At 39.0% G+C, this 14,014-nt stretch overlaps 1 protein-coding gene across 1 annotated transcript; it reads left to right on the top strand.

Moving 5' to 3' along the window:
* Window positions 1-1,999: 1,999 nt before the first annotated feature.
* On the top strand, window positions 2,000-12,569 carry LOC145437182 (sodium-coupled monocarboxylate transporter 1-like). Its single transcript, XM_080314374.1, has 11 exons — window positions 2,000-2,162; window positions 3,218-3,321; window positions 3,443-3,631; window positions 4,042-4,107; window positions 4,614-4,733; window positions 4,794-4,948; window positions 5,011-5,154; window positions 6,039-7,191; window positions 7,256-7,413; window positions 10,917-11,020; window positions 12,535-12,569. The coding sequence occupies exons 1-8, from the start codon at window positions 2,105-2,107 to the stop codon at window positions 6,310-6,312; spliced, it is 1,110 nt and encodes a 369-aa protein (XP_080170500.1). The 5' UTR covers window positions 2,000-2,104; the 3' UTR covers window positions 6,313-7,191; window positions 7,256-7,413; window positions 10,917-11,020; window positions 12,535-12,569.
* The last annotated feature ends 1,445 nt before the right edge of the window (window positions 12,570-14,014 follow it).

Here is a 14,014-nt window from a genome sequence, read left to right as displayed (position 1 = left end):
CATTATGTTACACTCGAAGCATTTTATGATTGAATGTGAAGTTAACCAAACGTTAAAAATATCGCTGAAATTGTTGTCCTGGTTTGGTGGAGCGGATTGCGCCGCGCGAGACTCCCAGTGGAGCAATCCAGGTTTGAGTAATTCACTATACTATCGCATGTTTTATGGATTCCTTGGGAAGTCTGCAAAAAGTAAACTGTAAAATGCATGTTACTGAAAAATAAACAGTATATTCGCATTTGACTGTTCTCCAGAATTATTGGTTATGCATTAAAATTGCCTTCAATTTCGAAGATATCATATGACTCTCTCGGAAATATAATTAAATATCTAGTTCGATAAAGATTCCTGACCAGTAATAACAGTCATAAATAGAGCCTGGCCGATTACCGGTTCGCCGATAATATCGAGTCAATATTAGACTTCGAAAGAATTATCGCTATCAGCCATTGGAGGTGAAAAAATATCGGCAATCTTCGTGACGTCACAACATGATGGTATCGAGTCAGAAATCTATAATTCTTGACCGGTAGACTAAGAATATTGCTATATTTGATATATCATAAACTTTCAACGTATCGATATGCAGCCTTTCTAGTTTATTTCATGTTCAAGTATAACAGTGGCTGTAAAGCTGTTGAAATAAATGCGCCGAATATATCGGTGTTATCGGTGAACGTGTTAAATATCGGTTTTATCGGTATCGGCCAAAAAACCGATATCGGCCGGGCTCTAGTCGTAAATGTACCTATACGCAGCCCATCAATACGCACCGTCGCAATCACGTATGTGACATTATAACCAAGTAGCAATTGAGTTGTGAGTATTGATCAAAAATCGACAGTGCTACTTCTACTTTTACTTGAGTAGCAACTATGCCAATATTTGGACCACCAATGATTCTGTGCTATCTATATTTGAATAATAACGAAATAGAGTAATCACTAGGACCATTTTTATATGACCTTAAAAAATCAATTATATGACTTTATTTTATGGAAAATATGACTTTATATGACTTTATGTGAAAATAGTGTATTTTTACATGTAACCAACGTCACTCATGGAACTGACGAGTGAAACATGCACAACATAGCAGTAATACGCATCCCATTTTTATTTTAAACCACTGTTGTAGTACAGTACCATGTGGTGTGGAATGTTGTAGTCTTTAAAGTGAGAATTTGGACGTAAAAATAACTTTAGTAAGGAAAATGAGCGCTCCACAGACGCTGATGTGGGTTGACACTTTTGCAATTTTGCATACAGCGCTGGTGAAATGCCTTGTCTTTGTAGCTCCATAATTTGTTTCACATCGATTTTGTCCAATCGCATCTTTGTAATTTTTGAGCTCAAGCGGATCTTTTCTGAAATCAAGGGCATTTAGATGAGCATTAGCCTCTCGGATGGTGTACGTACAACTTTCCATTTTCAATATCAAGTTTGAAATATTGTTGTAGTGGAGGCATATTTCGGTGACCCATTCTTCAATTATATATTATAGTGGTGCCCACCGTAAATATTAGTTTATTCAAATCCAAATGTATTCGTATATGAGTTGACCAAAATAGAGCTTTTTAGCCAGTCTACCAATTGACTGAACTTCAAATGACGTCCTACTTCAGTGCACAGAAGTAAAGTAAAGTAACAAGACAATTAATGTGTGACCTCATGATGCAATGTCTGACCTATTAGGTCTGTGACTGTAATGTTATGTGTCACGCTAACCTTACAGCTTGCCTTCGTTCAATCAGACATTGCCTTACTTTCTTAGTGCTTAATTGCTTCACCGCGGAAATTGGCACTTTTTATTGAAAGTATACAACAATATGACTTTATAACTCAAATATGACCCAACCAGGAAAATATGACTTTATATGACTTTATAACTTTCTTAATATACCCCATAGGGACGTGGTTTTCGCGTTAAAATTGATTTCACGACTTACTGATGCATAAAAAAAAATATGACTTTAATGACTTTAAATGGCCCTAGTAATCACAAAGCTAATATAAGGCGTCATAACAATGCTATATACTTCCAGTAATTTGATCAAGCATAGTGTCGTTGCCTACATGGTTACGAGGATCCCCTGCATCGATTATGACATCCCAGCAAAATAAGACGCACTTCACCGCAGCAGATTTCGCTACGTTCGGAGGTAAGATTATTTTCGCCACTTTAGGGATTAAGCAAAATAACTCTCCGACATCGAATGCCACTTGACGCGATGCCATCGCAAAGTCAATCTGCTGCGAATCTGCTAGGGAGAATTTCTCATCCACTGTGACTCTTAGCCCCACCCCACTCAACTTTGCTCGGATCAGAGTTGGTCAACGGATCACGGTTATTAACTAAGTACATCTACTTTTTCAAAATACTCAAGTAGACTTTCCGAATTACTCATGTGCGTATATTGCGCTTTGTGTAGCTTCTACGTACTGTCTGTTCTCTCGAACGCCGAGCGTCACACGTGCGACTAATTGATTGCTTGTTGATTAGTTTGAATAGTTTACGTTGATGGCCGTAAATATTGGCTCGCAGACGCCAATATGTTGTTGCGTTACTGTTGCGGCATTTTCTTTTCAATGCACTTCGCATGTATATATATGATTTCAGATTGTTTCCACTTACTTAATGCTTTATAGATTTTTTGAAGTAATACGTTTTTTTGGGGATAGGCTTGCATTTCTTTTAGGACTGACACTGTCTTAACAATTGGGTGGAATGGCCCTGTATCGCGTCTGCCAAATATATTATCGATAATAATCACGATTGCTCTTATTGTAGTGTCTTTAGTTATTTTGTGTTTGCCTCGAAGATGGACATTTAAACTTCAAAAGTAGGTCACCTCATATTGACTACTTAACTACTAAAGCACGCAACACCTTTTATAAACTAGATCTACTTGAGTACTTCTCAGACCTCTCACTTTCTACTTCTGCTACAGTAATTTTGACATAACTTGGAAATTGCTACTACTACTTAAGTTAAAATGGTGATTGTTTTGACCACACATGACTTTAACACCATCACATTGACGATAGCTTGCACACGCCCACAATTTGCGACTTCGACTCTAATCCAAGTAAGTAAACGGTTGTGTTCAATTATATATACTGGTCTTCGCATCAGTTCTTGAATAATGTAGACATAACAATATGACAAAAAGTCACTGCTATACCGATCTAATCGGCGACTCTACGTTTCTTTCAGCATTACTAACAGTGCCCGCTGTCATTGGAATCTACTTCGCAATTAAGGACAGAAATGTCTCGACAACGAGCCGTTACTTCTTTGGAGGAAAAGAAATGAATCCAGTATGAATTATTCGACATAGTCGTTCCAACGCATTGTAATTTGTAACCATGGCATGTACAGAACATGACAATAATTTAACATTTTTAATTGTATATATATAAAAACGCATCTTCTGTACAGGTTGCAGTCGGTATTTCGACTGCGGTCACGAGTATATCTGCTATCACAATGATAGCGTATCCGTCGGAGGTTTATCTGGTCGGTTCCTGCTTCTATTGGGTGTTATGCGGCATATTGCTGGCTGTTGTCGTTACGTATGTGTACTATGTGCCGTTTCATAGTTCGCTGCAATTGGACACAATATACTCGGTAAGTATATAGATAGCATTACGTGTTATTAAATGGGATAATAAAACAAACGTCGGACATTAATATAATCCGGATGGAGCAGTAGAATTTTTTATTTTATTCATTTTTTATTTCTATTTATTATTTTGACTGTGTGGACTTTATGACTGACTTCGTCGAACCGTTATGACATAATGAGTACATATGACGTCACACTGAGTTAGTCAAAAACTTGGATGATGCAAAGACGCCAGCTCAGCATCGGGTGGGTATTTGGGAATTTCGTGACCAATCCCTAATTTGGGTGAGTAATAATAACTAATGGTTTTTATCTTTAGACTAGTGGTTTAGTGTTTGTGATCAGAATGATAAACAAGCGTGTGTTCAACCTAAAAATTACGAGGATATTAATCAAGTAATTTCCTTTGCAGTATCTCGGACTGCGCTTCAACAAGCTCGCGCAAAGGATGGTGACAATAATGGTGGTGATAAATGAGGTAATAAAACATCTAGCTAGGACTTCTGAACATTCATCTCAAAATGATTTTATCAGGCTACATGCAAATTTGCGTTAAAGTTTTAAGCATTCACTACAGACGGGAGAGATCATAATTTTTCTTCAGCTACAATGTTACATGGTCTAAGAATTATTTTTTAATTGTACATCTTGTCTCAATATTCCGTAGGTCCACTAATTCAAGACACCCTGTATTCTTCTTCTCGCTTTTGCACTCGTGCAGCCACTACAAATATAACTTTCGTTATAGCCGCCCTTATTTCTATGCACTATTGGCCTACCAAGGATTCCCAAACTCCGATTGGCCACAGATTCTCTGGTGTACCACAAATCTGTTCTGAATTTTGGAAAAGAACTATATATTTGTAACTTGATATAATTGTTCTAGTGTGATACAAGCTAAAGTTAGGATCCATTGCACTGTAGAGAGTGTACGCAGCTACAATTTCTTAAACATAGCATTGGTATAGCATTCTTCTATTGTAGGTATTTTGGATGGGCACAGTCGTATATGCACCGTCGCTGGCGCTAAACACAGTCACGCCGATTCCAATCGATTGGAGCATCGTAATCATTGGCGGAATCTGCACGTTCTACACGACGCTGGTAACTTTACCAGAGAATAACAGATCGTTACTCATCAACGCTAAACTTTCTCATCTGCAGGGCGGTATGAGTGCTGTCGTCTGGGCGGACGTTACCCAATCTCTGCTTATGATTTTTGCGTCCGCGTCTGCGTTCGTAGTAGGCACCGTAGCAGTCGGGGGACTGAATAGCGTTACAAGCGCGCTGCGGCGCGGAGAAAGAGACAACTTCTGGGAGTCAGCTTATGAAGTTATTTAGTTAGAAGATGTAGCCTCAATCCTTTTCTTTATTCGTTTAGCTTCGGCAATTACGACATTTCTTCGAGACGGCATCCGATTACCTTGGTTGTAGGGGAATTCTGCAATTTCACGCACTACTTCGGATTTGCGCAAACGGTCTATCAACGCATACTGTCGTGCAAGAACACAAGACAGTCGAAAAAGTGAGATTCTTCCAATTTTAAGATTTAGCGTTCGGTTTCGAGTAGGGGTAAGCGTAGTCTCTGACGAAAATCGGGTTGGAGTATATTTGATGGCCTCAAGATCTATACTAGAACACAAGTGAAAATAGCGATTTTTAAATTATTGCGTATTAAAACCATTAACTGGTATTAGAGCCGAACATATATCGCAATAAGTCCAATATAAGCTCGCTTATATCTCCTCGCAAACGTGTGCAATGTGCATCCCTATGATATGAATGGCTATCACATATTGGTATGTATTTTCAGTGTGCCTAATTGAATAGGATCCGCCAATGTGTGTTTATCAATGCAAAACTAACCGATATAGAATATATAGTAGTCTATTCGCTTGCTTAAAAATGCTCGTTATAAGCGCTTGAATATTGTTATGCGGCTCCATGCGTAGGCCTACTTTGAAGTTTGAAATGCGGCCCCACACCAGAAGAGGTTGGGTACCACCGGTCTAAGGGGTCAGTGCAGATACATTAACGAGTAAAAGTGACGCTGTACATTTCCACCCAATTAGAATTGGAAGTACCGAATTACAAGACGTCAAAATACTTATAGCGAAGTAGAAAATGAAGATCTTGAAAGTACTCAAGCAAGTAGTTGAAAAACAGATTCGGGCGAGGTGCTATAACAAATTCACTTCGAATTCACTCTAAATCTACTTTGGGAAATTACTTACTTGAGTAGGCCTACTTTTCAGCCCTTTCATTTTATACTTCTATTTGAAGTAACATTAACATGTCTTGTAAGAGCTACGAATGCTTGTAGTTGAGTATCAACGCTAACTGTTGTGACTACATCTGACAGTTTTGCGCCAGGTCTTTCCATGACTAGCTCCGTTTATCGCATTTCAGCGCAATTTTGTCATACGTATTTCCCGCAATGTGCATCCTGAGCATATCGACCGCTAACGGACTTATGCTGTACGCGTACTTCGAAGGATGCGACCCGATTAAAGCCAAGCAAATCCAACGTCGCGACCAGCTGCTGCCTTACTTCGCTTCCCTGGAGTTTGGCAGGATACCGGGGCTCACGGGCGCGTTTGTTGCGGCTCTTTTCAGCGGTAGTCTCAGGTGTGAAGTGACCAAAGTAATTTTACTGCGGTATATACGCGTATGTAGTCAGTAACGAAGTATTTCTACTTTTTTGAGCACTCAAGGATATGTCTTGCCTTCTCAGTTGATTACGTCTTTATGGACTCCTTCCGCTTCTACATAGCGTAACGAAACTTCGCATACTTTGAACACCCTCCATTTTGTAAAGCAGAAAGCAGTTTTGGAATATGCTTGCATCACGTTCATATGAGAAATGGCCATGACTATGGTGATCGAAAGGGTCCCAGTATCATGATAACTGAATATATTTTCGAAAATTGCACTAAATTGTATAGTGTCTTTGGTCATTAGGCGTTAGTCGCAAAGATGCACCTTTCAATTTCGAAAGAAGCAACCTCCGATTAACTGCAGAAAGTATGCGTCTCGTCGACCAAATCTAATTTCGGAGGGTAGGCTAATTACTCGGAGACTTAATTTCTACTTCCACTTGAATAACCTAGAAATCGCTACTTCTACTTGTATTCAAGTAGAAATACATGACTTTGTTACTTCTACTTCAACTTGAAGTAGCAAGTCTGACTACTTTGACTACCCCGGTATATACACATGATGAATATACTGTTCTACATGGCCTATCCTACGTTATCACAGATCTTCAGCACCTCCTTTAAACTCGGTGCTGCGATCATGCGATCATTCGACATTGTCGTGTCTTTGTGTTGTTTGAGGCTATGTTTAATTGAGTACGCCAAAGTCATTATATAATCGAATAGGAGGCAAGCCCAGTGCTCACGCACCAAGGCAGACTTCATCGCATATTGCCCGTCTTACTTTATCAGCACGTTATCGTCAGGCTTAAACGGCTATTCCATGGTATTTGTGGAGGACATTTGTCCCATTTTTATGCCGAGAATGGGACAAAAACTGAAAGTATTTGTGGGGAAAGTTTGCGGTAAGTTGGAATCTTTCTAAATATCGCGGGCTGCAATAATATCGGTATAAAAAATGTTTGCTAGCATTGTTTCTTGGCCTGATTGTGACTGTCACGGCGTACGGTATTTCGAGAGCTCCGGGAAACATTTACCGACTCATGAGGACGTTTACCGGATCGATCACGGGATGCATATTGGGTATTTATCTGTTGGGAGTTTTCACGCCATGGGCTAACAGCTCGGTAAGTACGCTATAGACCTGTATCGAGGAGCAGTCTGGTAATTTTCGAAGTCTCGTACGTACGAACGGGATTAGATGCGGTCAAAATACTCACTGATGCAACTTGAGTTTCAGTAAAGTGATTGTTCTTAGCGTAGTGGTATAATGCACGCTGCAACACCAATCAATGGCTTGCTGGTTCGAGTCCGTCCGAGGTCGACTCCAGAATTCCTACCTAAGTGTTTGAGGCTTATCTCTAGGCTCATCCTCGCCGTCTCATCCTTGTAAGCGGTGTCTTATAGAAGCCTAGAAGTGGGCCGTGCTACAAGTCGGCGGCTACGGGATAAAATGGAGAATGTTGGCCTGGTGTAAACGACCATCGTAGTCGAAAAACACCATGAATACCGCAAAACAACAGGAAAAACTTCCACTTCTCTACTTTGACAGACAAAACAGTACTTACTTAGTACAATTTTGCCCTTGAAAACCAGAAACTAGTTTTGGGGCAAGTTTGCATCACATTTTTGGTGGTAATGCGATAAGAACCGCGTGAAATAGCCAGTGAATAGATCTTCGAAGAATCTACTTACGTGTACAGCAGGGTTTGTTAAAAAAAAAAATTATTCCAAATTTTTGCGCTATTTGATAAAATTGATAGGTTGGCTACAAAAACGCTGCATACGAAATTTGGCTCCATTGCAATAAGTAGATGCAAAACTACAGGACTTTGAAAATTTAGTTTCAGCTTTTACTGTCAACTCCATGAAATTGTCGAGTTGTCTACAAAAACTATGAAAAATAAATTTGACCCAATTCCAACCAGTAGAAGCGAAGTTATTCGAGAGTTTTTCGATATTATAATAATTCGGGGATTAGACCTGCCCACCGTCAATGCTATTTTTGCGAATCCAAAATTTTCAATTGCGATAACTTCGCTTCTACCAGTTGGAAGTGAGCAAAACTTGTTATGCATCGTTATTTTGGACATCTTGACAATTTCATGGGGTTGCATGCAAAATTCGAAAAAAATATCTGTTTTTTATAACAAATTTCAAAATTTCAAAATCTTGTAGCTTCACATCTACTAGTTGAAATTGAACCAAATTTGGCTTGAAACGTATTTTTAGCCAGCCTAACATTTTTAGCAAATAGCCGCAAAATTTGAAAAAAATATTTTTTGAACAACACTTATTTGTACAATCTACACACAGTCATTAGTAATTTTGCGTTAGTAACCTAGATATAGCGTGCAACTTCAAAAGTAGCCGCCTAAAAGCAGAGGTGGTATAAGTAGTCAAGAAAGCTACTCAAGTAGAAGTAGAAGTAGCGACGAAAAAATCTACTCAAGTACGAGTAGTAGAAGTACTTCTTCCATAAGCAACCTACAACTACTTGAAGTAGAAGTAGAATTTACTGACTTTAAAAGTACTCAAGTAAGTAAGTAGTTGTGAAAACGATCCTAATTCGTTCACATGGATTGTAAAAAGGTGCAAATTGAGCTATGCGAAAGGTGAAGAGCTTGATTCCTATTGATACATATCAGCAGGTATCCAATTTTCTATAGCATAAGCATTCGTCCACATCATAGGATGAAAATGATAGTATTATTATGGAAATGCGATACTTGTCCTCTGTTTTCTCGAACAGCAAGTTTTAGAAAATAGCATGGTATGGCACCATCCCCCATGTTATAAGGTCCGTAGTTTAGCCGAAGAGAAATACGGAGAAGTTGTATAGGATACGGTGTAAACCCTTCTCGCGATTAGTAAACGTTAATAAAAATATGGGGGACCGTAAAAATGCCATATTGTGTAGCTTTATTTCCGGAAATTGAAAGCATTACTACCCTTGCTTTTATACTTCAACATGTATTTTATCTAGACAAAAGAACTGATATTAATTATAACTCAAAGTATATGATACTGGGAATTGAAAATAAAACATAAATACTACTTCTAACTGCGGAACACGTTTTTCATGCCTTCAGTCCACAAAATTTCAAAGGCGGTATGCTAAAACAGCACTAAAACTAACAAAAAAGTAAGAGTCCACTTTTCCAGATTAGGACGTGCCATGGAAATGTTAGATTACGATATGACAAGTAAATGATAGATTGCGAAACAGATGAGCCATATATACTGTGATGAATTATTTCATATGGGCGAAGGGCGACAATGTGGTGTGAACGCAGTGATATCTAGTTTTAGATATCCCTGTGTGAACGGAATCACGCCAACCCGCTACCTAAATTATATTCATCGATACTTTCGTGAAATCATACTAGTAAATCCAATCCACTGCGCGCGAGGCGCGACGAAATTCTGGGCTTTACTCTCGACTTTTATGAAAATTAAATGTTGATGCTCCGTGAAAACAGTCCCGAAATTCCTCCGGCTATCTTCCTGATTGGAAGATTGAACTACTTCTACTTTACAAACTGAAAATAGCGAAAAGTAAGTAAGTAGATCACAAAATATTACGAAGTAGAAGTAGAAGTAGCGGAAATCAGATCTACTTGAGTAAGTACCAGAAGTAGAGGAAAACTACTTGAGTACTTCGAAAAAGTAAAAGTACTTCGTTACTGACCACCTCTGCCTAAAAGTATGCAACACCTTCACCATATCTGCTTTTTGGATCCATTCACTTGAGTACTTTTTACATTACCATAATATACTTCCGCTTGAAGTAGTTATGGCATGTTTTGTGAATCGCTATCTCTACCTGTAATTGAGTAGAAATTTATGAATTTACGGCGGTATTTCTACTTCTGTCCGTTTAGCAACTTTGACTACTTTGACCATCTCGGCTTACTTTGTAAATTTCGGTAAGTTTGGTGTAAATAATATTCAAAAATCCTAAATTACAGGGAGCTATATCTGGTGCAGTATTTGGTTACGCGATCATGCTTTGGATATTCTACGGTTCAAACTACGCCATAATGGGTCGCCCGCCGAGAGTGGCGCTGCCGCCAATATCCTCAGACCTTTGTCCGCGAAACAACATCTCCAGCTTTAACGCTACCATGATCTCGTACTACAAATGGCAAACAAGCACACAAGCAACCCCCTTATCCAGCGACGATGGGTGAGGGCGCGCCACTCAGCATTGTATGATTACATCGTTTTATGTTACGTCTTGCGTCCATTAGCCATGATGGAAATGTCTTTTTCAGCCTCTCGTGGAGAATTTGTATCTCAGCTACTCATGTCATATTGAAGATAGTTAGATTTGAATTGTTAATTACCGTTTATTGGATTTGACATTCTGTTGCCAAATTTTTTTTTTCTCTGGAATTTAAACTGACAACATCTTCTATTTATCCTTTTTTAATGTATTTCATTATTTCATTACTTCCTTACTATTGTTGCCAGTTACTCTTTTGTTGTTCCAACTTACCACAGTTGTACCTGTTTTTAATTTATTCTTGACGCGAGACTCTCGGGATCGCATCGCTGCGACCAGTATTTTATTTTTGAATGTAATTTTTACTCGATAAAAACTGTCTCTGTCTCTGTTTGTTATCAGATATTCCGCAGTGGAGATACTGTACAGCACAAACTACCACTACTACATATTGATCGGGTGTATAGTGACAGTTATCGCTGGTCTGCTGATCTCGTTTATGACAGGTCAGTCTCAATAAAACCCTTTTAACTTGGCCAGGGTTATTAAATTTTCGTGGCATAAATTACGGACACTCTTTAGCGCCCGCTAGCGGGGTTTAGAATGAGGTATGAACATAGTAGCAATGCTTTGGCTATCGATTGTATACAGGAATGGATTTTTTTTAACATAGGTCGTGAATTACCTATAGGATATTGCGCCTTCTTTGTATTATGAGCTCTGGTGATTGTTAAGGTCGGTATTCTCATTTAGTTTGCAACACACTTCTTGACGGTCCCGATGAAATTATCTGGCCCGCCAGCTGTGTGTTTTACATCTCTGCAATAGGCCTACTGTCCAGCTATACTACCATTTATCACTATTAATTTTTATCCTCTCTCCATCCGCCTGATCAAAGTGAGCGGTCGAGCTGGTGGAGGTGATGACTTAGACAATACAGGTTCATGTCACACATGTAAGAGTATTTATGAGCCGAAATGACGATGCACACCAGCAGGTTGCACATCGAGTGGTTTTTAACCTTTTATGGTCGCCACTCCATTTCCAATTTGAAAATGTTTCGTGGCCCACCTCAAAATTTGGTAAGCCGATAAAACAGATCAACACCTTTGTCAGACTTCCTCGGGCCTATATTTAGGAAGCTGATTACGTTCAACACATTGAAAATTCCCAATAAAAGGGTAAACGACCGCCAGCTAGGAAACCACTATCTTTTACTAAAGCATCCAAGCGGCCTTACCGACACTAGTAATATACAGTTTTTTATAATGGCGATTACAATTAATCTTATTACATTAACTAAAGGTTATTTTAATTGAGTTTTGGTTGTAGTTTTTACGAGGACAGGGGTACCCATATTAAACTCAATATATGTGGCACTGAATCGCGCGCAACGCGAAAAAAATGTCAAGTATCATAATTATTCTCGAAACAAAATATATTGTTTATGTTGATTTACGATAAAATTGAGCTTCCTTCACACCTTCAAAATTCCGGACGTGTGAGCATATTTCAGCATTTCCTCTCATACGGAGTTTAAATAGTGAAATTCCGGACATGTCTGGAAATTCCTGACATATGGCAACCCTAAACTAGGCATAGAATAAAACTTCATTGGAAATCGCTTTTTGTACGTCTACTTGAATTGGTTATTGTTTTATACTACTTTCACCGCTATACTTCACAATTTTTAGGCAAAACTACATACTTTTTACGATATAGAAATTTGTGAAGTATAAGGTGGATTTGGGTCGTGTTTACATCCGTTTTATGTGTGTAATTAATATAACAACTGAGCGAAATAACCCCTGTATCATATGGTGATTGGCTATATTTTCGAAAATTGCACCAATTTGTAGTGAAGGGACGTTATTCATTACTGCACTACTTGAATGCCAACACGGATTACTCTGAAGACTTCTGTGTGTCAGCAAATCTTTTCATTGTGCTGCTCAACCAGTTCAATTACCTCGCTATATTCTCGATTACTTTTACCTCCAACTTGTGTACGTATTCACAGGCTACCAGAGAGCGAAAGACGCTGATTCGAGGCTATTTCTACCGTTGTTTAGCAACGCGTGCTTCCCGAGCGAGGTCGTCAACTTTTTTCGGTTAGGGGTCCCGCCGCAATCGGCACTATCCGCGGGCGTTGTTGACGAAGGGAAGTGCGAAATGGGACCATTGCGTGAAGCGAAATCAGAGCCGGATAAGATATGATGGAATAAGGACATGCCACTGAAGCCTGTTTCCGGTGTTGGGATCTCCTCATTTCCTTTGCCTTTGACATCTCTCAGTCGTTTTCAAAAATGTATGGTGGTGAGCCAAGGGTTACCATATTTTGGAATCGGGAAAGGAGGTCATTTTTTCAACATTTTCAAACTTAGAATCCCGGGGGAAAATTTTGAAAAAATGGTAAATTTTTTCCACTTCGTGGTCAGTTGACTAAAAAAAAATAGGTGAACTTCCTCGTTCAGTGCACAAAACACAGTTTTTCTTTCACATTATCAGGTGGTGGACTAGTAAAAAAGGTCAAACCCCCTCGATCAGTGCCCAAAAGACAGTTTTTCTTTCATGTTATCAAGTAGTTGACTAAAAAAAGGTCAACTTTCCGGCTCAGCTTCTGAAATAGCCGCCGAAGCGTTACTTCAGTGCTGATTTACTGTATCTCAGTCGCATTTGCCCTACATTTAACAAAAATTCTTAAACAAGAGGACATTTAGGCGTCCTCAGAGGACATTATCAAAAACCTGATAAAGGAGGCCAAATCTCCTAAAAGACGTATGGTAACCCTACGTAAGCCTGCATAAATCTTACTGACTCTATTGATTACTGAAATTCAGCTATTCTATACTATCGATGACGAATGGCGATAGATGATGTGCTTGCCTCTCAACTATCTTTTATTCTGTGAGCACTGAGCTGTGAAATTATCATATGTGCCGTCACATTTAAAGTAATAACCATGTTGAGACTGGGGCTGCGCTCAATGATTCGAGCTCTCAAATGCGAAACTATAAATTGTAATTATTCCAATCAAACATTGAGAGACTATATTTTCCAGTACTGAAATTATATGTCCTTTTCCACTAGAGCTACATTTATCAACGTCTATTATAGTTTTGATGCTTTTTGTCCCAACGTTATGGTTACCATATTTTGTAACTGGGAAAGGAGGACACTTTCTCAAAATTTTCAAACCCAGAATTCCGGAGAAAAATCTTTAGAAAATGGTAAATTTTTCCCACTTCGTGGTCGGTTGACTACAAAAAAAGAAAAATAAAGGTCAACTTTCTCACTCAGCGACTGCTGTACTGCAGTGTTGGGATGACTCGAGTCATGACTTGACTCGAGTCAGACTCGAGTCACCTTTTTCGTATGACTTGACTTTACTCGAGTCACTTTGCTAAAATGACTTGACTTGACTTGACTCGGCGTATCAAAAATGTGGATTGACTCGTGACTCGGAGCAAAATTCACGAGTCAATTTCGAGTCATCAACT

The sequence above is a fragment of the Botryllus schlosseri genome, chromosome 4, assembly GCF_051294905.1.
Source record: "Botryllus schlosseri isolate E-star chromosome 4, Bs_hap1, whole genome shotgun sequence".
NCBI lineage: Eukaryota > Metazoa > Chordata > Ascidiacea > Stolidobranchia > Styelidae > Botryllus > Botryllus schlosseri.
This window is presented reverse-complemented; position numbering and strand designations above follow the sequence as displayed.